The sequence below is a fragment of the Meriones unguiculatus genome, chromosome 5, assembly GCF_030254825.1.
Source record: "Meriones unguiculatus strain TT.TT164.6M chromosome 5, Bangor_MerUng_6.1, whole genome shotgun sequence".
NCBI classification, from domain to species: domain Eukaryota; kingdom Metazoa; phylum Chordata; class Mammalia; order Rodentia; family Muridae; genus Meriones; species Meriones unguiculatus.
In genome coordinates, this window is record NC_083353.1 from 120,220,888 (window position 1) to 120,245,552 (window position 24,665).

Sequence of the window (24,665 nt, forward strand, 5' to 3'; positions counted from 1 at the left end):
CAACAGAGGAATGGACAGAGAAATGCAGAAGGTGTAAAAACCATAGCCAAGTACATGAGACATGAAAGAAGAAGTAAAACTGTCCGGAGGAAGAACAGGGACTGGGGTGGAGGGGATGCTGAAGAGAAAGGGCTTTCCCAACATACTCTATTTGCTGGTATGAAAATGTCCCTGCGTAACAGCGAACCACTCATAAGGAATCTAAGCAATGGGTCTTTTTCAAAGATTAAATGTGTGCCTGCAACAGATTAGCTGGTCAGTAAACACAGGCTGAGCTGATAAAGCTCCAAGCCTGGAACCATCAAGTCAGGTCCACCTATTTGTGCCCAGGGCAATGAAAGTGTTTGGTGAAGGATATCGAAGTGCTTTTCGAGTCAAATTACTCGAGCAAAGGGCAGCCTCTCCTTCATTTAAAGAGCTGGAGGCGGAGCCTAATGAGGAAGTGGCTTCCTTTCTTAAGCCTCTCTCCTCAGTCCTGGTCCCAAACCTGAGAAGCCTGCGCTCCTGGCAGCTTCTAGCTGCTGTGTCCAGAGAGGCCAAGGACTGCCGAAGATTTCCCTTCAGTTGCCTGTTCAGAGACACAAGTGTGCACATAGCCACCTGACACCTGACCTGAGGCCAGAGGAGACTGGCTGACAGCCTGCAGACCAGGTAACAAGGGGACGTGAGTCTCTGCCTCTAATCCCTCTGGAGCTCGCATCCAGTTTGCACTGGCCAAAGGAGGCCATCTAACTCAGAAACTACGGGCCCCTGCTAACAGATGTTCTTACCATGTGAGCCTTGGAATGCAAAGCGACACTGGGAAGCTAGTTCATTTTGGTTTCCAGAAGAGGGCAAAACAGGTTATGAACGTCTCCCTCTCCCTGACTCTGTCCCTCTCACACCTCTTCCCCCTCCTGTTCTCTCCTTCCTCTCTTCCTTTTTAACCCCTTGTCCTCCCCTCCCCCTTTCCTCTGTCTCCTCTCTGTTTGTTTTTTGAGACAGGGTCTCTCTATGTAGTCCTGGCTGTCCTGGAGCTTTCTTTGTAGACCAGGCTAGCATGGAACCACCCGCCTCTGCCTCCAGCAGCGCTGGGATTAAAGGCGTGGACCATCACACCCAGCAGAAGCCTTCTCTCTCTATTTCACTTTCTGCAGAGGTGTTCGGATGGTAAAGAATTCATGGCTGACCGGGCTCTTTCTCATCGCAGCCTCTCCCCACGTAAATACAACAAGGTGTGTGATGGCATGATAGCTGCTCAGAGAGGATGAACAGACCTTGGCAGGGGGGTTGGAGTCCAGGATGGGAGTCCCTGCGACTGAACCTGAAGAAACAGGCACTCTGCAGGAACTTGGGTGTTCAACCTAGTCCTAGCAGACCCCCCTGAGGAAAACCCTCTTTTCCCTCCCCATTTTCCCAGTTGGAGCTTTCAACATTCTGTGTGATCCACAGGCTTTGCCTCTGTGTTCGGCTCCTGCTGTGAGAAATTAAGACGTTTCATCTCATTCCTCATCTCTCCTTCAGAACTGAAAAATATGTCTTACTCTTGGAGATGACAGGGAGGGCACAAAGACCAGAGACACACAGAGGTCTGGAGACAATGGGGAGGGAAACAGGTGAACAAAGTCCACCTAGCAAAAGGGACCCAGGATGGCGAAGGTGCAGCTCAAGGCATAACTGAGCTTGCGAGCTTGTGGCTGAGATGAGGGACCTCCCTGAGAGGAGGGTGTTAGTACAGGATTACACTCCCTGGCTCTTACCCCCACGGCGAGCGGAGGTGAGGCAAGCCAAGTGAGGCCCAACTGCAGCCGAGCCCACACACTAGACTGGTGGCCTCTCAAGAACTGTGAGATGTCCCTGCTGCCTCCTCCAAATGCTCACCCACCTGCCTCGCACAGGAAGTGAAATCTCACCTCACCATCACAGACTTGGAGTCCACAGACTCCAAAACTTCTGTGTGACTGCCCCTCAGCAGGGTCAGGGTTGTCTTCACCCCAGACAACTGCCTTTTAGAGGATGCTCTCAGAGACACCCTCCGGAAGGGAAAAGAGGCTGCTGCATTTGCCTTTGAGGGTGTGGGCTGTGACCACGAGAAAGCCGTAGTTGTGGGGTGAGAGGGATGGTGGGTCCCTGAATCCTGGAGGTATCATAAGACCTCTTAAGTATCCCTTGAGACTTACACCAACACAAAATTTACCATTTATATTTCTGTGGTCCACAAATTGGGGCACCGTCTATTTCAGTGGTCCTCAACCTTCCTAATGCTTTGATCCTTTCATGCAGTTCCTCATATTGTGACTACCCAACCAGAAAATTATTTTCATGTTACTTCATAGCTGCGATTTTGCTACTGTTAAGAATCATAATGTAAATATCTGTGTTTTTCTATGGTCTCAGGAGACCCTTGTGAAAGGGTTGTTTGCCCTCTGAAGGGGTCGTGACCCACAGGTTGAGAACCACTATTCTATTAAGTAGCCCGGTCGTTAGGAATCCCTGAAAACAGACAGCATCAAATGTGATAAATTATCTTGCGGCTTCAAAATAAACCAAGCTTTTAGCTTTGCAGTAGCTCTCCCTTAAGGTTTAATGTAAAGAAAAAACCTACACCTTTTTAAACCTTAAAATAAAAACCTTCATTTATGCATGTATACAGTGTATTCTGATCATATTCACACACTCTCTCAAAATTTTACCTCCTTTACAGTCCAGGCTGGCCTCAAACTGCCTGTCCTCCTGCCTCAGTCTCTTGAGTGCTGGGATTACAGACATGCATGACCACATCCAGCTGGTGAGAACACTCAGCATCACCTATTTCAGTCCCCACATGCTCTGCATGCGTTCTGAGCTCCCGCCACAGAACTCTGTCATCCATCTGTCTGTCTGCAGCCACGTGCCCTGACCATCACCTTTGTTGTGCTTTCACTTCTCTGTGTCCAGGTCCTGTCTATCCGACTACTCAAAAAGTGGAAGGAAGGATATTGGGCTCCCTCTTCAGCTCAGTGGTTTCCCCCACATCTGACATGGCTCCTGAGTCAGCCATTTAGGAACCTGTCTCTCGGGAAGCCAGATCCTTCCTCTCCCTAGCAGCACATATGCACAGCTGCAGTTTGGAAGCCTTCACCCGTACTCGGGGTTGAGACGTACTTGTCCTCAGAGGAAGCGCTTATGGGACAAAAGTGTCCTGCCCGCTGCCTGTCCTAAGCTACCTGGTTGGCTTGTTTATAGTTTTAGACACCGTCTCTCTGTGAGACCCAACTGTCCTCCAACTCTCAGAGATCCACCTGCCCCTGCCTCTGCCCCACCACACCTGACCCAAACTGCCCAATTTAAAAAGGAGCTTCCAGAGCCCTTCCTTGAGAAATCTGAGCTCAGTCTCTCCGGCTCGCTGTGACTGAAGGCCCCATGGGGGCACACTCGCTGGCTCTTTCCTTTGCTTGCGTCTGTAGCCTCAGTCCCAGCCCTTTATCCATTAGGTCTCAGGACTTCTCAGCAGCAGCTTTCACTCGCAGGGCTGGCAGATTTAGTGAATACAAGACCCCCAGTTACCTGTGAACTTCAGACAAACACGTTGTTATTTGAGTTCAAGTTGTAATATCTGGGACATAGACCCAGTAACATTTATCTGTAATTTATCAGCTAAACTGTCAAAACCCCTATTTCACCAGATGCCTCATATGTCATCTGGAAGTCTTATCATTCATTCATCCATCTGTCCATCCACTCTTACTATCCACCTGCAAGCTGTCAGGCACTATTCTAGGTGCTGGAGGGCTGGGCGAAGCTCCACGCTTCACCTCTGTATCCGTTGCTCTTCTGGTCGCCCTGCCAAATTACTTGACAGAAGCAACTTAAGGAAGGAAGGGTGGTTGGTTGGTTTGTTTGTTTTTTGGGGGGGGAGATTTTTGTTGTTGTTGTTTGTTGTGTTTTCGTTTTGTTCTGTTTGGCTCACACCTAAGCCTGGCAGTGAGAGGCTGCGGCTGCGGCGGTAGGAGCTTCCAATGGCTGGTCACACTGTCTCCTGCCATGAAGCAGAGAGAGATGGATGGCAGTGTTAGCTCACTCTCTTCTCTTCAGTCCAGGACCCCAGCCATGGTATGGTACCGCCCACACTCCGGATGGGTTTCCCCTCCTTGGATAAACCTCTCTAGAAGGGCGTTCACAGACGTGCCCAGAAGGATGTCTCCTAGGTGGCTCCCAATCCAGTCAGGTGACAGGAAGATTAGCTACCGTGTCTTTACCCTGCGTAAACTGTTAACGTATTTGCACACACAGCAAACACACTTAGAGACACAACTCCATGCCATGTGAAGCACACATATGCAGACCCCCCCTCACTGCCTTACAACGTCTGCATCTTTATATGGTTGATGTATTCGAACTCAGCTCTGAAGGAGGGTCACTTATTGCATGCGTCTTAGTCTGTAACACAGTCCTTTACTGGTGTGTGTGTGTGTGTGTGTGTGTGTGTGTGTGTGTGTGAGCTCCAGCTGTTATTAAAAATGGCTCATTGCCTCATTCCTTCTTTTCGAAACAGAGTCTTGCTTTGAGACCCTACTAGACCTAAACTTGCAATTCTCCTGACTCAGCCTCCTGAGGAAACGGGATTATAGGCTTGTACCTCACATCTGCATTTATCTTTCAGCATTGACTACATCCTTAACTTAAAATCGCTGCTTCTTTATGATCATTAGGTTTTTCCTCTTACTCCTACATTTACTATAAACTGGTGTTATATCTAGAGGCTTGGTCAGATTAAAATATATTAAAACTTTTTTTCCTCATGGGCATGTGTGTGAGGTTATAAGTTTATGTGCACCATATATAAACAGGAGTCTATAGGGGCCAGTAGAGAGCATCAGGTCCCCTGGAACTGGAATTACAAATGGTTGAGAACCACCATGTGGAACCCAGGTCCTCTGCAAGAGCAATAGTGCCTTTAAGAGATCTACAGATCTGGTCATTGAGTCCAGATCTAGTCATTGAGCTATTACTATGATTCAGGCTTTAAGTCATACTCTGGGGGTGAGGGTGGGGTGCCCATGCCACTGCAACACAAGTGTGGGGGTCAGAGAACAACTTTGGGGCGTTCTCTCCTTCCACCTTGTCTTGAGGCAGGATCTCTCTTATCGTTCTGCCATGCCACCTACCCCAGGCCATTTGACCCAGGGGCCATTGTATTGGTTGGTTTTATGTCAACTTGACGTAAGCTAGCGTCATCACAGAGGAGGGAGCCTCGACTGAGAAAAATGCCTCCATAAGACTGGGTGTAGGCAAGTCTGTAGGGCATTTTCTTCACAGTGACTGATGAGGGAGAGCACAGCTTATTCTGAGTGGTGCCGTTCATGGGCTGGTAGTCCTGGGTTCTATAAGAAAAGCTGAACAAGCCATGAGGAGCAAGCGAGTAAGCAGCACCCCTCCATGGGCTCTGCATTAGCTTCTGCCCTGTTTGAGTTCCTGTCCTGACTTCTTTGATAGTGAACTGTGACAGGGAAGCATCAGCCAAATAAACCATTTTCTTCCCAAGTTACTTTGGCTGTTACTTTGGTGTTTCATCACAGCAGCAGCAGTAACCCTAACTAAGACAGCCATCTTTCAGGTGATCCTCCAGTCTTTAGCTCTCACAGCATACACATGTATGCCACGCCGGGATTTTCTGTGGGTTCTGGGGATCAAACTCATGTCGTTAAGCTTGTACAGCTGGTGCCTTTGCGACGGGCCCTAAGATGTGTGTGCATTCTTAAGAGATTATTTGGCTACTGGGTGGAACCTGGTTTGGGGAGAGGAGGTGATATCATTATGGTCCAAGTGAGATGTGATGGTGCTATGAAGAGAACAGGAGCTAGGCTAGCAGGGGTGGCAAAGAAGGAATGTGGGGTAGAGATGAGAGACAGGCTGGGTGAGTGGGAGGGACTGGTGACCCGTGAGAAAGCCTGTGTGGGAAAAACTGGACATATCTGCTTGATAGGAGGAACAGCGATGAGAAAGCAGGAAGCAGTGTATCCTCCAGGCCCCTTAGTGGCTCCTGCCAGAGCCCTAGACCTCAGGCATAACGAGTGTGCAGTTAAAACAGCTAAGGCACAATGTCAAAGCATAGGAATTGGCCCAGAATATGAAGAAACAGAAAGGAAGGGAAGATGCTGGGCCCTTCATGCTGAGCTCCCAGAGTGCTTACTCACACCCAGTTATCAGAGGTTGCTTTGTGGGCGTAGGGGGAAGTTGTACAAATATGACTGTGTAGCAGGTGTTGGGCTTTACATGTCTGTCTTTCGATTCCCTGGGAAAGCCACTTCTGCTCTTCAGTCTTCAACTGACTTTTGGCCCAACCACCCTACAGCTCCCACTAGAACTTGTCTAGGCCCCAGGCCTGGTCACGAAGCTGCTCCTCAGAGGAGGCAGCTCCAGTCTCTTCTATATAGAGCAGAGATAACACACAGGAACAGGAAGCACTCATCCTGTGGAGATGCCGGAACCCTCTCCCCTCTTCAAACATCAAAGCCAAGGTAGGGAAGTTGGAAAACATTCTCAGGCTAGAACAGAAGTCTGTCTGTTTGTTGTTTTCTTATGGCGCTGGAAACCCAGGGCACTGTGTGAGGCAAGTGTGCATCACAGAGCTGTGTCACTGACACTTGAGCCTCGGTCTCTGTGGAAAAACTGTGATGGTATGAGTTTTTAGCTGTCAGACCATGGCCATGAGTCCCACAACCAAGTCCAATCTGTCTGTAACACATCCTGCTGCTTTAATCCAAGTTTACAGGCGCAGGCTGGTAGTGGAAAGAAAAGGAGGCATATGCCATCGGATTCCGTTAACATCACCGTAGCTTGCTTATGATTACAGTATCTTTGGCTTTCAGGGCAAAAAAAAACCCCAACAGGGCCAGCAAGAGAAGGAAACACAGCTAAGGGCTCCACCAAGGGCAGAGGCAGGGAAAGTTACACAGTCCCGTACCACACAACAACGTTCTGATCAACAATGGCTGTAGTGAGAGTTGTGGAATTTTGGTTTCTTTTAAAAACACAGAAGCATTATAAAAAAATTCTCTAATTTTAATCTCAGGGCGTGAATATGAGCTGCTTCGCTGCAGCCGACTATGATTTGCCTCGTGCTCTAGCAGAGGTGTGGTTTTACCAGCCGCAGATAGTTTCTGTGATTGTGTGATGTTTGGAATCCTGGGAATTTTTCAGAGAGTATGTAAATGCTAGAGCCCCAATAGGTGGGTCCGTGGTTGTTGAGTGTTCGGGGAGTCCGGTTTTGGTTTGTTAGTAGTCGTGCTCAAAGAAGACATTAGATTCAAGGATCTCTCTCCTCTCTATCCTTTTTTTTTTTCCTATCTAGTGATAGAGGGTGAAAACAGGCCAGGAGGAGAGAGTGGGAAGAAGAACCCACAAAGCAGTAAAAAAATCCAGCCACAAATGGCTGTCTTAGTTAAGGTTTCATTGCTATGAAAAGACACCGTGATCACGGCAAATCTTACTCAGGAAAATATTTAACTGGAGCTGGCTTACAGTTTCAGAGGTTCAGTCCATTATCATCATGGTGGGCAACATGGCAGCACGTAGGCAGACACAGTACTGGAGAAGGAGCTGAGAGTTCTACATCTTGATCCAAAGGGCATGCAAAGAGACTGTGTGTCACACTGGAAGTAGCTTGATCATTGGAGACCTCAAAGTCAGCCTCCATGCGGACACACCTCTTCCAACGAAGCCACACCTCCTAAGAGTGCCACTCCCTATGGCCAAGCATTCAAACACAAGTCTATGGGACCATTCCTATTCAAGCCACATGGCCAACCACAAGATGTAAGGATTATCCCTTGATATTATATCACCAAGTGATGTGATAACCCTGTTAGCTTGTATCGGTACACACTGTTGGCACAGTGTTACCTGATGACCATGTCCTTGTTGCTGTTTGCTGTGCATGTGACAGAAGAAGAATAAAATGGTAGCTGCCTGAATTTGCAATCTTTCTGCCTCAACCTCCTGAGTGTTGACGTCAAGCTACCATGCATAGCATAGCTACCATTTCATATGCATACATACATACATACATACATATGTTTATATATACACATACATCATTTATTATTTGTATAATGTGTATGCATGTGCACATGCCACATGTGGCGGTCTATGGAGTCAGCTCTCTCTCTGCATCCATGGTTCTGGGGCTCAAGCTCAGGTTGGGAGGCTTGTGCATCCAGCACTTTACTTGCTGGGTTATCTTAGCAGCTTCATAGCCACCACCTTTGAGCAAGGTATTGTGCCAAGACTTCCCATGTATCCTTCTACACTCACAGTACTCTCTCCATGGCTGCTATAATTTCTAACAGTCTACAAAAAGCACAGGGTCAGAGTCATAATGCTGTTTGCCCTGATGTAGAGGAATTTTAACTCAGAACATGTCTTCTCTGGCAAGAGATCACATCAAAAGACTCCTAGGTGATCTTCTAAGTGATCCAGCTGGAATATAAATGCACCTTTAATTCAGGAGACAGAGGCAAGCAGAGCTCTGAGTTCAAGGCCAGCCTGGTATACAGAAAGTTTCAGGTAAAGAAAAGCTTAGGTTCAGGCCTGGTGATACACGACTTTAATCCCAAACAATGAAGGTAAAGTTAGTTTGTAGAAGGAAGCACCCATGTTTGAAAGTGATGTCTAATTGAATGACAGAAACAGTGACAAATTAGAGAAGATTTGACAGAATAGAATACACCCAACTCTCATGAAAAGTCAAAGGAAAAGGAATCTACTTAAGAGGTAATACAGTGAGAGAGGAGAGAGTTTTATAAAGAGAGGTTGAATGAGAGAACAAGCTAAACACAGGTGAAGACAGAACAAGCCAGAGAATGAGGAGCCAGAAGATTAGAACAGATTGTTGGAATTAGTTTGAGATCAAGCAGAGCAATTTAGAGGCCGAAAGAAAAGCCGGATTGATTAAGTTAGCTGGGAGAGGAATTTGAGCCAGAACAGATGAGTTGAACCAGCCAACTCAGAGTTTAGTATGAACAAGAAAGGGTGAACTTATTCAGCAGTAAGTCTCAAAGACTGAAAACATTCTAGGCCTAGGTTAGCAGACAGAAGCAACAATTGAAACAGGTGAATAAGTTTCTTTTACACCCTGGGGCACAAAACTAGTCATTGGTGTAGGTAAGATTTGAACTCAAGACTATTAGACAAGAAGCACAAGCTGTATTATGCACTCGCCTGGAATCCCAGCTCTTGGGGAGGCAGAGGTAGGCGGATCTTTGTGGCCACCCTGGTCTACAAAGTGAGTACAGGACAGCCAAAGATACACACAAGCTGTTTGACAACACACCCAAGAAATTTTGAATGAAATAAAAATTGGGAAATCAGGTTTTCTCGAACCTGAGGTGAAAATGGAAAATAGTCCATAGTGCCCAGCAAAGCAGATGCTTAGCCAAGGCAAAGGTTTGCTAGCAGGGAACCCAAAGAGATAATTCTATGACAAGTTCAACCAGGGCAATGGAGCAGAGTCCACTCTTTATGTCCGTGTCATTCTGTGGATGGAAATCAAGACCCTAGAACCCCTTCCACCCACTTCCAGGCTCCGGGTGCTCTTTCTAAGCCGTGCATTCAATCACATCCTCTCCCATCTGAACATGGGAAATATCTCCATTTCATCCATTGGTGCCTTTCAGTTTTGTAAAACAAATAATGGGAGCTCTGACCCAGTGACAGCTTATCCAGAGAGCCGAGCTGATGCAGAGGGAGCGGGAGAAGCTGAGGCCACATAGATATTTCTATCTCCTGAGTTGCTCCCTCCACTAAGAATATTCTTCTCCCCCTCCACAGCCTTGGGCTCCTTTGAAAGGGTCCAGAGAGGAAGCAGAGACACCCCCCACCCCCAGCCTGGCAGGCTAAAGCCACCAGAGTCTGGCCATAACTGTCTTTTCACTTATTTTCCCTGACTGATTCTGACTTAGTGAGTTTGGAGCCAGCCTGGGCTACGTGCTACAAGCCCTGCCGTCAGATACTTGTGGAGGTTGTGCCATTCTCAGCAACCTCCAAGCATGTTCCCCATAAGTCTGTTCTCTGGACTTTTCAGTTCTTCCCCTGGCTTCCTCTTAACCTGCAAAGTAAACAACCCCCCCCCAACACACACACCTTTGCTCTTTGTCATTCCAGACCCAACATGTGCAGCACCAGCGTATACGAGCTGGAAGACATCCCCCTGGAGGACGATGACTCAAACAGCATAGAGTTCAAGATCCTTGCCTTCTACGCCAGGCACCATGTCTTCAAGAGCACCACAGCCGTCTTCTCCCCCAAGCTCTCCAGAACAAAAAGTTTGTCCCAGAAAGCGTTGGGGACGTGGTCAACCGATTCATGGACGCAGGTGTCGCTGCCCTGCAGGAGCTCCCCCTCCGGTGAAAAGCACATCAGCCTCGGCAAGAAGAAGTCTTCTTGGAGAACATTCTTCAGAACAGCTGAGAAGGAGGAAGGCCCACTGGGCTCCTCAAAGGAGGTCCATTTTCAGGGCCCTCCCTTTGCAGTAGAGAGTCAGGGTGGCTACCAAAACCAGCACCGGCCCAGGCCCCTGTCTAGGGTGGAGCAGCATCAGGAGAGTGAAGGTAGGCCTGTGGTGGGCTCTTGCTTACACACACCTCCTTCCTGGGTGCGCTGAGTGGTCAGCCTCCTCTGACCTGCTGAAGATGGGCCCGGGCTTTTCACGGCATCAGTCTTCCACCGTAACCAGCACACACACACCCCTACCCCTTTTTCCCAAGAGAGGAAGGTGGGAGGGAATGGTGGCTGCCGAGGTTTGCCGGCTCTGAGGCTATAAATAAGTTTGCTTCAAGAGAGGAGCATAAAAGAAGGCTCCTTATCCAGAGCTGAGACTTTGCCTTCCTCCAGGCCAGCTCACCTCAGGGGACCTGGGGTACTGTGTTTACAGCTTGTATATTGGGGAGATCACACCCTCCTCTACTTCTTATGGTTGGTGGAAAAAAAATCAAGTCCAAGAGCCAGTTATTTCCGCATTCAGAAGATGGAGGCAGGAGTTTCAAGGAGTCATGGCCATCCTTGGCTGTATAGTGGGCTGGATACCAGCGTGGGCCACATGAGACCCTGTCTCAAAAAACAAACAAAAGAGGGAAAGGGAGAAGGGAAAGGAGGAGATCGGAGAAAGAAACTGGTAAGGGGCATGAGAAGAGTAATGGATGAGGAAGGGAGGGAAGGAAGGAAGGAAAGAAAGAAGGTAAGCAGATAGATATAAGGAAATAGTTTTTTTTAATGCAGTGGCTCATACCTGGAGTCCTTAGGATACAGAAGGAAAAGAATGGCTGGTTCCAGGCTAGCCTGGGCTACATAGCAAGTTGGAGGCCAGCTTTTGGGTTATACTATAAGACTGTCTTGAAAAACAAAATACTTTTCAAAATGTAAACTACTGGACCAGAGAGATGGCCCAGCAGTTACAGCACTGGCTGCTTTTGCAGAGGTCCTGAGTTCAATTCTCAGCACCCATGTGGAGCTCACAGAAGTCTAAAACTCTAGTCCCGTGGGATCCGATGCCCTTTTCTGGATCCAAAACACCCATATACATAGAATACATAAATCTTTGAAAACGGAAAGGGTTTCTTAAAAAAAAAAAATGTAAAGTACCCTTTTAAAAAACTGATAAAGTCTTCCTTTGTTAGAAAAAAAAACAACTGTACTGAACAAGACCCTGTCACTGAGGGTGTTACCTCAGCAGATGCTCCTTCCATCTTCCCAGGCACCCCCGCCCCAGCAGCGCCCCTCCTGCCAGGTTTGGTGGTCCTGGGAAGTCTGTCCATACTTAGTCAACAGATGGCAGCAACGGCTCAGTTTTAAAGCGTTGCTAGCGTTCTAAGTTGGAGTCAGCCCTGCATGTGCATGGCTCCAGACCATTCTGTGACCAAGGAAACTTCTTCAGTCAGGCCATGAGGACCAGGCCCCAGAGGACATGCAGAATCCACCACTCAAGAGGCAGCGAGACTTCCTGGAGGGCCATTGTCACAGGACACACAGCCTGGACCACACAGAGACTGACTTCCCAGCTTTGCTTAACTCTCAGAGCAAATCCAGGCCTGTGCTCCCTAAAGCCAGGGGTGGCTGAGGCTGGGCCAAGAGTGAGGGGCCGTGCGTGCCCTTCTTTCCTGCCCCCATCCTTCCCAGCAGCTGCTGCGGATCAGAGCTGGGAGCCCCCACACAGAGGCAAGACAGGAAGTTTCCACAGCCTTCATCATGACACAACAGAAGTATCGCTCGGCATCCCCCTCTAAATTTTTGAAAGAAACCACTCACCTCACCCTCCCCCCTTTTTGGGGGAGATAAATGAAAAAATAACTTTTAGGTGAGATTAAGAATAAAAGTAAGTTCAGCTGAAACTCTGAGAGCGGTGGGTTTATCGGCCAGCTTGTATCTGAGGCCAAATAACCATATATTACATAACCACGAAGCATGATTTTATGCATGTCTAATTGTGTGTCCTATGGCTCTTGGGATTCTAGACATCATATCTTCATTTTAAGCAGGAAGGAAAGAGAAAGGAAGAGATGGCTCTCTTTCTAGATTATTCAACTCACTTTACGTATGTATTTGTGTATTTATTTCCTTAGTTGTTTGAGACAGGCCCTTACTACGTAGGCTAGGCTGACCTCTACCTCTTGACCCACTCCCCCTCAGGAAGTCTTGTGAATGAATAAGCGGATCTTCTCCAAGCACAGTGTGATTCAGCTCAGCTGCTCCGTTTGGTGCCAAACGCAGAGCCACTTCAGGTCCCTACAGTAAAGCGATTGGTGGAAAACCAATGACAGGTTCACCACCCAACAAGTCAGCCATCCACCTGCCCCCTCTACCCTGCCCTGCTGTCCCCAAGCAGACTCAAAGCTGCACTGTCTCTGACTGGCTGTAAGTGCAGACGGTCTATGCAATGTAAACCTTCCTCCCCTGACTAGAAACACACGACATATCAGTTCCTGGACTACACATCCAAGAAGGATGAACTGTACTTCTTGCACTTATTCTTCTGAGATAGAGTCTTGTGTTATAGTCCAGGCTGGCCTGCAGCCCTGGCCTCTTAAGTGCTGAGGTGGCAGATGTGGCCCACCACATCTGGCTTGTTGACCTATAGCTGTTACTTGAATGTTTTCTATTAAACATAAAGGGGGTGTGGCTATAAAAGCAAGGCGTATCAAACTGTTGAATACTCTCCTGGGAACTGAGAGGTCACCGCTCCAAGGGATAATGGGTGTCCCCAAACATAATTATACTTAAACGCACCATGAGCATCTGTCAAGCAGTGCTAAGCCCCCTCCCTACTTTCCTTTTCGAGGGAGAAAAGATGAGGATGTAGAAGGGCCGCTGGGTACTGCCCCCTCATGCCAGCCTGTTGGGGAATTCCTAGTCCCTTCTGAAGAATCCCCTGCCTCAAACACAAACTCCTGGACATAGTCTTCTCTTGCTAGGCTGGCCTCTTCATCCTAGGCAACTGGAAGTCCATACGGCAGGCCAGTTCTGGGGATGCCCTTTGAACAGTTCCTTCTTGTTTCAGCTGTGGACCCCAAAGCTGCTTGTATTGCCAACCGCGTGGCTGAAATCGTTAACTCCTGGCCACCACCAGAAGACAGCCACAGCCAGGGAGGAGGCTTCAAGTTCAAAGAGAGTGTCCCAAAGCTTCTGCACTTCCAGTTTGAAGGCATTCAGTCTAGAGCTTGCGATTCTAAGAAAGGTAAGCCTACCTTGCTGAACGTGTTAGCTTGAGCAAGTGCCGGAAGGAGGCGTGTGGGAACGTATGTATGTCTGTAGCTAAAGGCTCTATAGATGGGGAATCTTAGCCCACTTCACAGCAACATGATGGAGACCCTGAGCTCTGCCTTAACACCTCAGCCTACGACACAGGGATGCTGTGAGTGTTTTGAACCAACATGCCAGCTCACTGCTAAGTCAGAAGGAAAGTCTCCCATGGAGGGAGAGGAGGAAATGTCAGCCCTAATCATGTTAGGAATGGCTGCTCATAGAACCGGAGCATCCTAACCCAGAACTCCTGAGAAACACCCTTCATTGTCAGACACCCATCGTGCTGTTCACTTGTCTTGCCATTATGAGAACAATGCCTGCCAGAAGCAGTTTCAGGGAGAAAAATATTTATTGTGGCTGATGATTTCAGAGGGTTCTGTCCATTGGTGCTTGGCCAAATTCATTTAGGCAGAACAGCATGGCGGCAGGATACGGCAGAGGGCAGTTTTTCATTCTGAAGTCAACCAGGGAGCAAAGAAAACAGAAAGTGGCCAGTCATGATCTATTCACAGGCCACCCTCAGTGTTCCGCTTCCTCCAGCTAGCCCCCACCTCCTAAGACCTGCACAACCTTCCTAAATAGTGCCAATAGCTGACGGGCATTCAAAGCGTGAACCTGTGGGAAACAGTTCATATTTGGTCCAGCAACACCAGGTCTGATTCAAAAGGTGCTGGAAAAGTGAGAATTGGGGGGTCAGATTACATCAGTCACTGCCTACACTATAGCAATGGCTGGGACCACTACAGATTCTAGAATCCTTGAGGAAACCCTGGGCTCAGAGAGAAGAGTTAAAGAGAGAAAGTTTTGCCTTCCTTCATCATTAACCTTCATCTCAGCTCTCTCTCTCTCTCTCTCTCTCTCTCTCTCTCTCTCTCCATCACCTAGAAGAGGGTATAAGGATGGTGACAAAGTGGCTCCTGGGTCTGTAGCATGGCGAAAGACAAAGCAAAAGTCCTTCCCACAAAAGCATGGGTATATCTCGGACCCTGAGAAAGGCTTGTGGCTTTTTCCACTGTCTGCTGTACATCTGAAACCCAAAGCTGCCGCAGGGGCTTTGGGTGCGGAGCCCTCCAATCCTGTGAAAAACAAAGAGCTGGGACTTTATTGCTATCCCAAGTGTGCCTGGGAGGTGGAAAGTGATATCCTCAGGCAAGCTAAAGCCAAGGCACCCCTCCCCTGCTTTGCTGGGGACTTTAGTTACTGATCTTTCCTGGACAGACAGAAACAGAGAAAGTGCCCAGGACTGTGGAGGTTGGCGTAGCCATTTTCTCTCAGGGTTGTGAGTCCCACTCTCTCCTCTCCTCTTCCCCACACCTTCTCATAGTCAATGCCAAGGCATTTTTTTTTTTACTCCAACTGCCATTTCAGCCTAGGGAACTCAGGACTTTGTTCATTTCATTCCCAAGTATCCTACCTTGTTGTAGAGTCATGGAGTACAGAGTATAAATTTTAGTCACGTAAAAATCAACCAAGTTTAAAACTAATATAAAAAGAAAACATATAGGAAAATAAAACGAGCTTAAGAATGAGATTAGTCCCCGAATATAGGCCAGGAAAAATTTTATTCTACATTTGGGCTGTAAGTTTGAGTCCATACTTTCTGACAATGGTAGAAACATGATCAGATGTGGAATTTGTGAGGCTGGGACATTGTCTCATCTGACAAGGTGTTCACTGTGCCCAGAGCCTGCGTTCAGTCCCCAGCTCCCATAGGAAGCTGAGCACAGCGGCATGTGCCCATGCGTCCAGCACAAAGATGGCGCACACAAGCCATCGCTGGTGCCATCTAGCCAGTCAGCCCAGTTCAGTGGGAGCCTCTGTCTCAAAAACTAAGAGAGAAAATGACTGAGGAAGATGCCCAGTGTTGACCTTTGGTCTCCACGTGCACACGGCCACACATGCAGGCACACGCCCGAAAGGGATTTATATTTAATGTAAGAACCCTCTGCTGAAAAGAAGGAGGGCTTCAGGTGTGCTCAGCAGTGGAGTATTTGCCTAGGAAGCATGAGGCCCTGGTTCTAAGCCGCAGCAGGTGGGGTGAGAGTTTGGCTGTAGCTATAGCTCAGTTTCAAAATAAAAATTAAATATATACAAATAAGGGGGAAATGTCTCCTACGAATCTTCACAGGCAGGATTATGTGTAGTGGAACTGATGTCCGCAGTGACAATTCTGGAATTTTTGCTTCTTCAAAAAAAAATATTATGAGAGCATGTTTCATTTTAACCCCAGGCGTGGTTATATGGGGCTGCTTTGGACTGTCCTCAGCAGCTGACTATGATGTGCCTCGTGCTCTAGCAGAGGCATGGTTTTGCCAGCTGCAGGTAGTTTCTGTGACTGTGTGACATTTGGAATTCTGGGGGTATATAATTTCTAGAGCCCCAAAAGGCATGGGTGGTGGTTGGTTGCTGGTCCCTCAGGGAGTTGTTTGTGGTTTGTTAGTAGTCGTGCTCAAGAAGAAACAAGAAGAAAGAAATTAGATTCAAGGTCTCTCTCTCTCCCACCCTCCTCTATTTTTCTTTCTCTCCTGCATAGTGATAGGGTATGAAACCAGGGGAATAAAGGGTGGGAAAAAGAGCCCACAAAGTAGCAAAAGGCAAGCTATAGGTGTCTTCAACAGTATTCATACAGTAAATATAGAGGTATGTTTCTCAATGAGAATTGGGAGGGAAAGGAGGGGCTGAGTGAAGAAGACAGGGGATGGGACCGTAGAAGTCCTGAATGCTAAGGATTTGAATGCTTGCTTCTTTCTTCATTTCTAACCAAGACACAAGCATCACCACTGGAAAAAGGCATTGGTTATCCTGTGTCTATCTTGAAGAAATAACTGGAATTTTTTTTATATCCCCCAGCAGATGGAGAAGACCAAATAATAAGCAAAATTGTTGAGCTGCTGAAATTCTCAGGGGATCAGTTGGGAAGAGAGGTATGAAGCTCCTTGAGCCAATGTGAGTCCTGTCTGCGCCTACGCACTAGGGCAGGACAATGGAATTGTGAGCCAGGGTCTGACCCTCATCCTCTCCAGAGTCCTGGCTTCCAATTAGTCCTAAATCTTATTTCCCTTGGAGTCTGCATCTTCATACTGGCAGTGTCTCAAAAATGAATCACTTTGGAAAACATAAGTAAATCTTCTGGAGCCTCCTTGGAATTTCTGGAAACTAGAAATACAACTGTGTTATTGTAAGAAAAGACATCGGAGAATGAACATTTGCTCCATGAGTTTCTCAACCTCCTTCCCCATGTAACTGAACCTCAGGGGAGTCTGGATGTTTACAGTTGCCCAGCAGGCTGGATGTGAGCCTCATAGGGGCTCAAAGCCCGGGGTCCTCTCTGAAATCCCCCATCCAGTTGCTGGACGGTGCCTGCTTAAAGTGTCTCTTAGCAATTCACCCAGGGAGGCAGTGGAGACCCACCCTTCTCACTAGTCAGACAGCTGTCCTCGGGTGACACCGAGGAGCCGTCAGAAGCATCTTTCTCCGTGTCTTGAGCCCATAGACTATCACATATCTCCAGGGTCTGTCAATCAGAATCTGGCTTATACGGCCTCCTTTTGTGGTCAGGAACGGTTGGGAGGGAGTCAGGGCCAGACACGATGTGTGTGGGCTTCTGCAGAAGGGAAAAGCAGGATGAAATGGCAATCTCAGCTTGATCGCAGCTCTTCTCCCAACAGCCTTGCCAGACATGTGCCCAGAAGATTATGACAAGAGGGGGCAAAGCTTTGGGGTCACTGGCAGGGGTGGGGTGGGGCTCAGAGGAAACTGAAAGCCTATAGCACCCCACAACCCACAGCACGAGAGTGAACATTCTAGCACTTGTGGCCACCCATTTAGGTCAGGGGTCACCTTGTGAAGGAATGGCCTCATCAGTAGACTCGCCATTAATTTACCAAGAACCAGTGGGAAAAAAAAAAATAACATATGGGGTACTAGGCATGGTAGCACATACCTACAATCCCACACTTGAGAGTTCAAACTAGCCTGAGCTACAAAGTAAGATCCTGTCTCAAAACCAAGAGAACAGCGAAGCAAATCCAAAGGAGATGAACAACAGAGATCTGGGCTCAAAGAAGAGGTTGGAGGTGAAATCAGTTGGGTAGAAAAATGGGAAAAGAATCTGGATTGTTTTGTACATTTATTTCACGTGGAGGTGGAGTGGGGTGTACCTACACGTGTGTCGTGGAACACACATGGAGTTCAGAGGACCTGCAGGACTCCGTGTTCTCCTTCCACCGTAGATCTCTGTGCCCCCAGATCTCCTCCTGCATGTCTAACACTGTGCTCTCCTTACGCTAGTTTAGAGCTGCAATAAATAGACAGGGAAAATGAGTAGTGTCCCCAAGATTGCACTGAGAGGGCAGGGCGGAGTGCACACGCTGAGGCATTCCTGAATCTTCCGTTCCGTCCATCACCTTGCCTCTCTGGAACAGCGCACAGCGCTACTATGCCATCCCCACTGGACCGTGGGCCCCGCAGTTAGGAACCTGAGTCCCAATCACCCATGACACCTGCCCATCCTTGGTGCTCCGGAAGTAACTTGAGCATTGAATAGAAATTTCAGTTTTGGCCTTGTACCAATGAAAGGGATTCACAGAGTAGGTACCCGGCTCCTCTTGGCTCTGTGGGGCGCTGTGCCATGGCCGACACTGCAATCCAGGGTCTTTCTACTGGTGCTCTGGAGTGCAAGAGTGCCCTTCTGCCTGCCTCCTAATTGTTTCTCCTCTCGTCCACAGATAAAGAAAGACAAGGCTTTGATGAGCAGCTTCCAGGAAGGGCTGTCCTACCCAGTGTTCAAAACCATCACAGACCTGTTCCTGAAGGATGTGGACACCAGAGGAGAATCAGAGGTCAAGGCTCAGGGCTTCAAGGCTGCCCTCGCGATAGATGCCATTGCCAAGCTCACCGCCATCGACAACCACCCCATGAACAGGATGCTGGGCTTCGGGACCAAGTACCTAAAAGAGTACTTCTCCCCCTGGGTCCAGCGGAACGGTGGATGGGTAAGTGCAGCCCATGGAGAAAATGAGTCCAGCCTGGTGTGGGGGCCAGCCTGGTCTGCAAAGCAAGTTCCCGGGCGGCCAGGGCTGTTACACAGAGAAACCCTGCCTCAAAAAGAAAGAAAGAAAAAAAAATGAGTCCTTTCAGCAGGGCACTGTGGCACATATCTGCACTTGGGAAGCCCAGGCAGGAAGAGTTTGAGTTTGGGACCAGCCTGGACTGTATAGTGAAACCTTAACACACACACACACACACACACACACACACACACACACACACACCCTTCTCTTATAAGGAATGGGTGATAAGGTTTGTAAGACAGAAGGAACCCATCTGTGAGGCCGTTCTCACACTTGAGTGGCAAGGGACAAGTCCCATCAACTGAACATATTTTTAGCAATGATCTTCTCCATCCACAAATATTTACTGAGCTCCCAAAGTATGGTATGACGGAGGAGGGGGGGCAAAGGGTCAGAGGAAGCAAGAAATAAGGAGCTGGTGAGACAAAATGTTTCAATGGATGCTGTTTCTTTTTTCACAAATTCTGCAGCAACAAAATGCTGCTGGTCAGACAGGGGCAGGTCACACTGGCCCATACTCCTCTATGCTACACGATGGATTTGGGCTCACGGTATTGTCATGGCTGCTTAGTCCTCAATAGGGACATAACAGTACAAACTGAAAAACAAAGAGGTGAGCTTACATCTGTTTTTTATGAGCTGACAGCAATCACAAGTGTCCTTCCCCCTGAACCTCAATCTCAGCCCTTCCTCCATCTTTGAGCTCTGTCCTCTGAGATCCCCTACAAACTTCCATTTTCAAGACTGATGTAAGGCCAACTTGGAAAAGATGGTCTCTACAGAACTTTGATTCCGGACTAGTCAAGGTGAGTCTAAGGAGGAAGGGTCCTCACTCGTTATCCTTGGGCTTCTTTCCACAAGAATGCTCCAGGAGCCAGCAGAACGCTTGAGTCGACCTTTGGCATGGCCAGAGCGTCTCTGGGTTTTCCTCGTGGGCTGGTCTCCCGGGTCTCCCAGGGAAGTGTTGCAGACTCATTTCCCACTGATCTGAAAAGCCCACCATTGTCCTCAGTGGGATCCCGGTTCATCCAGCCTTCTCCTCCTCCTGTTTCCCACCTTTACAGCAGGTATGAGAACTGTGGGGTACGCTAACCGCCCCCAAACCCAAGTTGCCTGACCAAAAAAGGAGGGTAGATCCTGCAACACTTTCATTACCCCTTTCATCTTCTCAAGACCCCATGGACTCCCTCTGCTGCTGCCTTCCTTTCCTGACCACTGGGGGGGGGGGCGAGAAGGGGAATGACAAGGGTGGGACCGTGTGTGTTTGACATGTGTAAGGAATCCCCGTATAGACGTGGGGAGAGTTGGGGGAAGATAATAGAAAAGGAAGAGGAGGAAACAAGGATAGGAATGGAGAAGAAAATAGAGATTGGAAGAAGGAGAAAGAGAGAGGGAAGGAAGGAAGGGAGGAGGGAAAGAAACAAAGAGCAAAGTAAAAAAAAAAAAAATTGATAAAGACCATAAATTGTGAAGAGAGGCAGGCCTGCAGAATGTGGGACATTTTTTCAAGTCATATACTGAAATAAATGATTTACACCCAGAAGATGTAATGAACTCTTACAATTCCACGATTTAAAAAGAAGTAATTTAAATTTTTTTTTAAATGGGCAATAGATTTGTGCACTGTTTCTCTCGGGAGGCTATATAAATAGCCAATAAGTAAAAGCGAAGACTTGTGTGCCCATCTCAACAGTGGGCAGACATAACTCAAAAAGCCGAAGAAGAACTCTAACCTCTGGCATGCTCTCAGCAAGGGCTATCTGTGAGGCCGTGAGGACTGGGTCCCCCTCCTTACACAGCTGGTTAGACGGCAGAACCAGGAAGCCCCTTGGAGAACAACCTGACAGCCCTCACAAATATTAGCAAAATGTTAAGTGGGGTCCCCAGGAGCTGGGTGTGTAGCCTGGTGGTGGAGTGAGTCCTTAGCAGTTCGAAGGCCGTGGGTTTGATCCCCAGCACCACAAAAAAGTGAAATAGTGCCACCATTTCCACCACTCAAAAACTGAAAACATATTTTCACCCAAAACATGTACATTGATATTTATGGCAGTATTAGTTGGTCATAAAGCAGAAACAGCTTCTTCCTATCAAATGTCCAAAATAAGCAAATTTGTGGAAGCAGAAAGCAGATTAGTGGGGGGCTGGAGCTGACCACCTAGAGGCGGGGGTTCTTTTTGGAGTGAAGGGCTTTAGGGTCAGCGGTGATGGCTGTAGAACTCTGAATTCCAAAAGCCGTTAAGTATGTACTTTAGCAGGGAGAATTTTATGGTATCATTATATTTCAGTAAATATAAAAAGAGGATCTAATTCCAGTAACCAGACAAAAGAAGAAGGAAAAGTGAATGTAAACATTTTAACTATTTAATTTTTTTGAGACAGGGTTTCTCTGTGCAGCCCTGGCTGTCCTGGACTCATTTTGTAGACCAGGCTGGCCTCAAACTCAGAGGTTCACCTGCCTTTGCCTCCGTGAGTGCCAGGATTACAGGTGTGTGCCAGCTTCATTTTAACTATTCAAGCTGGCTTGTGGCTAGAGAGAAAAGCAGATTCAGTCAGAGGAAGTAGATGAGTCCTTTGGAAGGCATTTGTAGGGGTTAAAGGTTAGAAACTGATGCAGCTGCTGAAGGGTGTGTATGTGTGTGTGTGTGAGCGTGTGCATGCACACGTGTGTGTCTCTGATTATGTGTCTGTGATTGTACGTGTGGGCATATCTTTGTCTGTCTGTGTGCATGCATGTGTCAGTGTATGTCTCTGAGTGTGTTTTTGTGTGTCTGTGTGTCTGTCTGTGATTATGCATGTGTCTGTTCGTCTGTATATGCATGTGTGTCTTTCTGTCTGAGTGTGTGTATGTGCGTATCTGTGGTTGTGTATGTGTCTGTGTGTGTGTGTGTGTATGTGTGTGTGTATGTTTGTGTCTTTGTGTGTCTCTGTGTGTGTTTCTAGGGGTTGAATCTGGGGCTTCACACGTAATAATACAAACGCTCTACTGCTAAGGTGGGGCTCCCAGTACCTGCTTTTGTCTGTCTTAATCTCTTCCTTTATTATTTTTATATTTTTCAATTTTGATTTTGAGACAGGGTCTCATGTAGCTAACACTATCCTTGAATTCCTGGACTTCCTGCCTCTGCCTCCTAAGTGCTGGAGTTTAGGTACTTCCTTCTTTTTCCACCTGTTCTGGGGGTGAAACCCAAAGGCCTTGTGCATGCTAGGCGAGCAGTCTCCTCATGAGCTACATCTGCCAACCCCGTTCTCTACACTTTCAATGCAAACTTGCCTATCTAGACTGTGATAAACCTGAATCTCAATTCTTGGCCTTAGGCTTAATCTGGGGAACGTCGATTAGGAGGGAGAGAAGGAAATGACGTGAGAGGACCGACTTCACCAAAGTGCCAGAAAAGCATCAACAAACTAAGAGATACTGATAAAGGGATGTTTGTGAACAAACACGAATTGATACCACCTAGGAAAGTGTGAGCTGGTCATGGTAATACACAAGTAATCCAGCTTTCTGGGGGTTGGATAAGATGATAGCTGTGAGATCGAGGCTAGCCTGGGCTACAGAGTGAGACTCTGCCTCAAAATGAAAGAAGGAAAGAAGGGAGAGAGGAGGAGGAGGGAGGAGGGAAGGGAGGAGAACCAGGAGGAAGACAGGGGAAAGGAGTCGGGAGGAAGGAGGCTCTTGTCTCCAGATTGCAGGCTTCCTGCATCTGCTAACTCACCTTCCCCACTCTACAGTTTTCCTGGGATGGTGTGTATGTGGCTCCTGTCACTTTACAGACATGAAGGATATTGAGCCAGCGCTTGTACTGTAGAGACTTGATCAGTCACAGGAGAGGCACCTCCATCTCCAAATCCTGCCGCGTTAGCTACTTCTCTCAGTGCTGAGAAGGAAGTGGCCTGTGGGAGGGTGGGGTGATTTTGTCTCGTGGTTTGAAGGGGCCTAGAGCCATGTAGTGGAAGGTAGATCCATGGTGGTGACAGAGTGACTCTGAGACATCTTGGGTGAAGAGAAGGCAGAAAGCAAACAGTAAGCAGAGCAAGGCTATAAAACTTCCAGGTCCACCTCTCAGAGGTTCCTCAACCTTCCAAAACAGTGCCACCTGCTGGGACTGTTTAACACAAGAGTCGAGAGGCGAGACCGTTCACACTCAAGGCTTCTTCCTTGCTGAGTGAGGAGTGTGTTCACACAGCCATCCGCACCCTGCAGCCTTCTGGTTCCTACAGATGAAGTTTCCAGCCTCCATTGTCATCAACCCTTTTTTAGGTGCTTTTGGTAATCTTGAAAGGGGTCGCAGAGCGTTTGCATATTTTGTAGATCAGCCTGTGAGGCCCAGATGTATAACAGAAGGCTCTAGCTCATGCTATCGCTGCAGGCACCGCAAGGATGCCAAGCCACCTTTCCACACTTCTCCCAGCTCAGCCAAGTCTCCCAACCTGTGTTTTCTCTTCCACAGTGAATCAAACCTGGAATTTTGAGGCTTTTCTCTCCCTCCCTCCTCTAGGAAAAAATACTCGGGGTATCACATGAAGAAGTAGACTGAAATTTCCAAAGAGCTGTCATCTGGAATGTTCCTTGTCCACCAGTGGCCCTCTGCCCACTGCGCTCAGCATAGACTTCGGGAGAAAATGAAAACATACGCAGCAGACGGAGCCCGAAATTTCTAGAGCCAGCCATCCTTTGACTCAAGAGGCATCGGGAGGGGCCTTGCTCTCTCCAGCTCATAGGACTCAGCAAGCATGGACTTTGCACTGAGGTTATTTGAGTCCTCTGCTGAATGTATGAGGGAGTCCATAAAGATAAGTGATCGGAAGGAAAACCATCCTGTTGGCTCCGTTAGAGGAAGCGTTCGGTAGGTGTCTGTCGATCTCATGGAGGTGAAACCATAAACTTGTGAGTGCTTACTCTTTAGTCTCCAGTACTGTTCTGTTCCTCAGACTACATTTGGATATCCTGACAATGGCATCATCTCGTGTGTACCTTCAGGAAGATGTCTCTGTGTCAGAGAGGGAAACTCGAGTTTACTGTTAGCTCTGGTTTGGGTTAAGTCTTGCTGACACATTCTCTCAAAAAGTACTCTGGCAGTTTGACAAACTTCCATTTGGTACAAAACCATAATCCCGACACATCCCGATTTCTCCATGTGACATTCCCTGAGCTCCACCAGGTCTTTGGAATTGAGACTGGGGGAACATAGTTCCCACCGCATACATACAGAGGTCAAGGGTCAACCTCAGCTTCCACCTTGGTTGAAGCAGGGTCTCCTGGGCATTGCTCCTTACCCCTGGCTAGATTGCTGGTGACCTTCTGAGTTCTCCTGTCTCCGCCTCCTGTGTTACCAGAGGGTTACAGATGCAACACCCAGCTCTTGAGGTCGGTGCCGCGGGATCAAACACAGGTCCTCAGGCTTTTGTGGCCAACAACTTCCCCACAGTGCCATCTCCCCACTCTGAGCTCTGGGATGTTAGCATTTCTGGAGGTGCATAATGGTTGATAACTAATAAAATGAATACATCGAAAGACTGCTGTTAACGAGCGCTGTCTAAGCCGGGCGGTGACAGTTGCCTGTAGCCCCAGCTTTCAGGAAGGCTGAGGTAGGAGGACCACAAGTTTGGAGCCAACCAGACATACATAATGAGTTCAAGACTTTTGTCTCAACACTCCCCTCCCAAAAATGTTTTCTATTAAAATAAATAGGAAGTTAACGTGGAAGGGCTTCCATGAAGACCAAATGTGTTAACCTACATGAAAGCGCTCTCAATAGTTCTTGGGATCCAGTTAGTGTTAAGGGATTGCTGTGTTTCCTACTGCGAGCTGCCCACAGCTCAGCTAAAAGCTCCCCA

General features: G+C 47.9%; 1 protein-coding gene across 1 annotated transcript; it reads left to right on the forward strand.

The window, feature by feature from the left end:
- The first annotated feature begins 486 nt into the window (after positions 1-486).
- Bcl2l14 (BCL2 like 14) lies at positions 487-23,726 on the forward strand. The gene is made up of 6 exons (XM_060384304.1): positions 487-651; positions 10,123-10,568; positions 13,511-13,687; positions 16,606-16,679; positions 18,483-18,749; positions 23,327-23,726. Exons 2-6 carry the CDS (start codon positions 10,130-10,132, stop codon positions 23,363-23,365), a joined length of 996 nt encoding a protein of 331 aa, XP_060240287.1. The 5' UTR covers positions 487-651; positions 10,123-10,129; the 3' UTR covers positions 23,366-23,726.
- Positions 23,727-24,665: the final 939 nt, after the last annotated feature.

Bases quoted from the DNA above. Each gene is read 5' to 3' on its own strand.
- Bcl2l14 (XM_060384304.1), top strand. From the start codon at position 10,130: ATGTGCAGCACCAGCGTATACGAGCTGGAAGACATCCCCCTGGAGGAC. The intron at 16,680-18,482 runs GTATGAAGCTCC...TCTCGTCCACAG, and splicing joins GGGATCAGTTGGGAAGAGAG to ATAAAGAAAGACAAGGCTTT. The intron at 18,750-23,326 runs GTAAGTGCAGCC...TCCCTCCTCTAG, and splicing joins TCCAGCGGAACGGTGGATGG to GAAAAAATACTCGGGGTATC.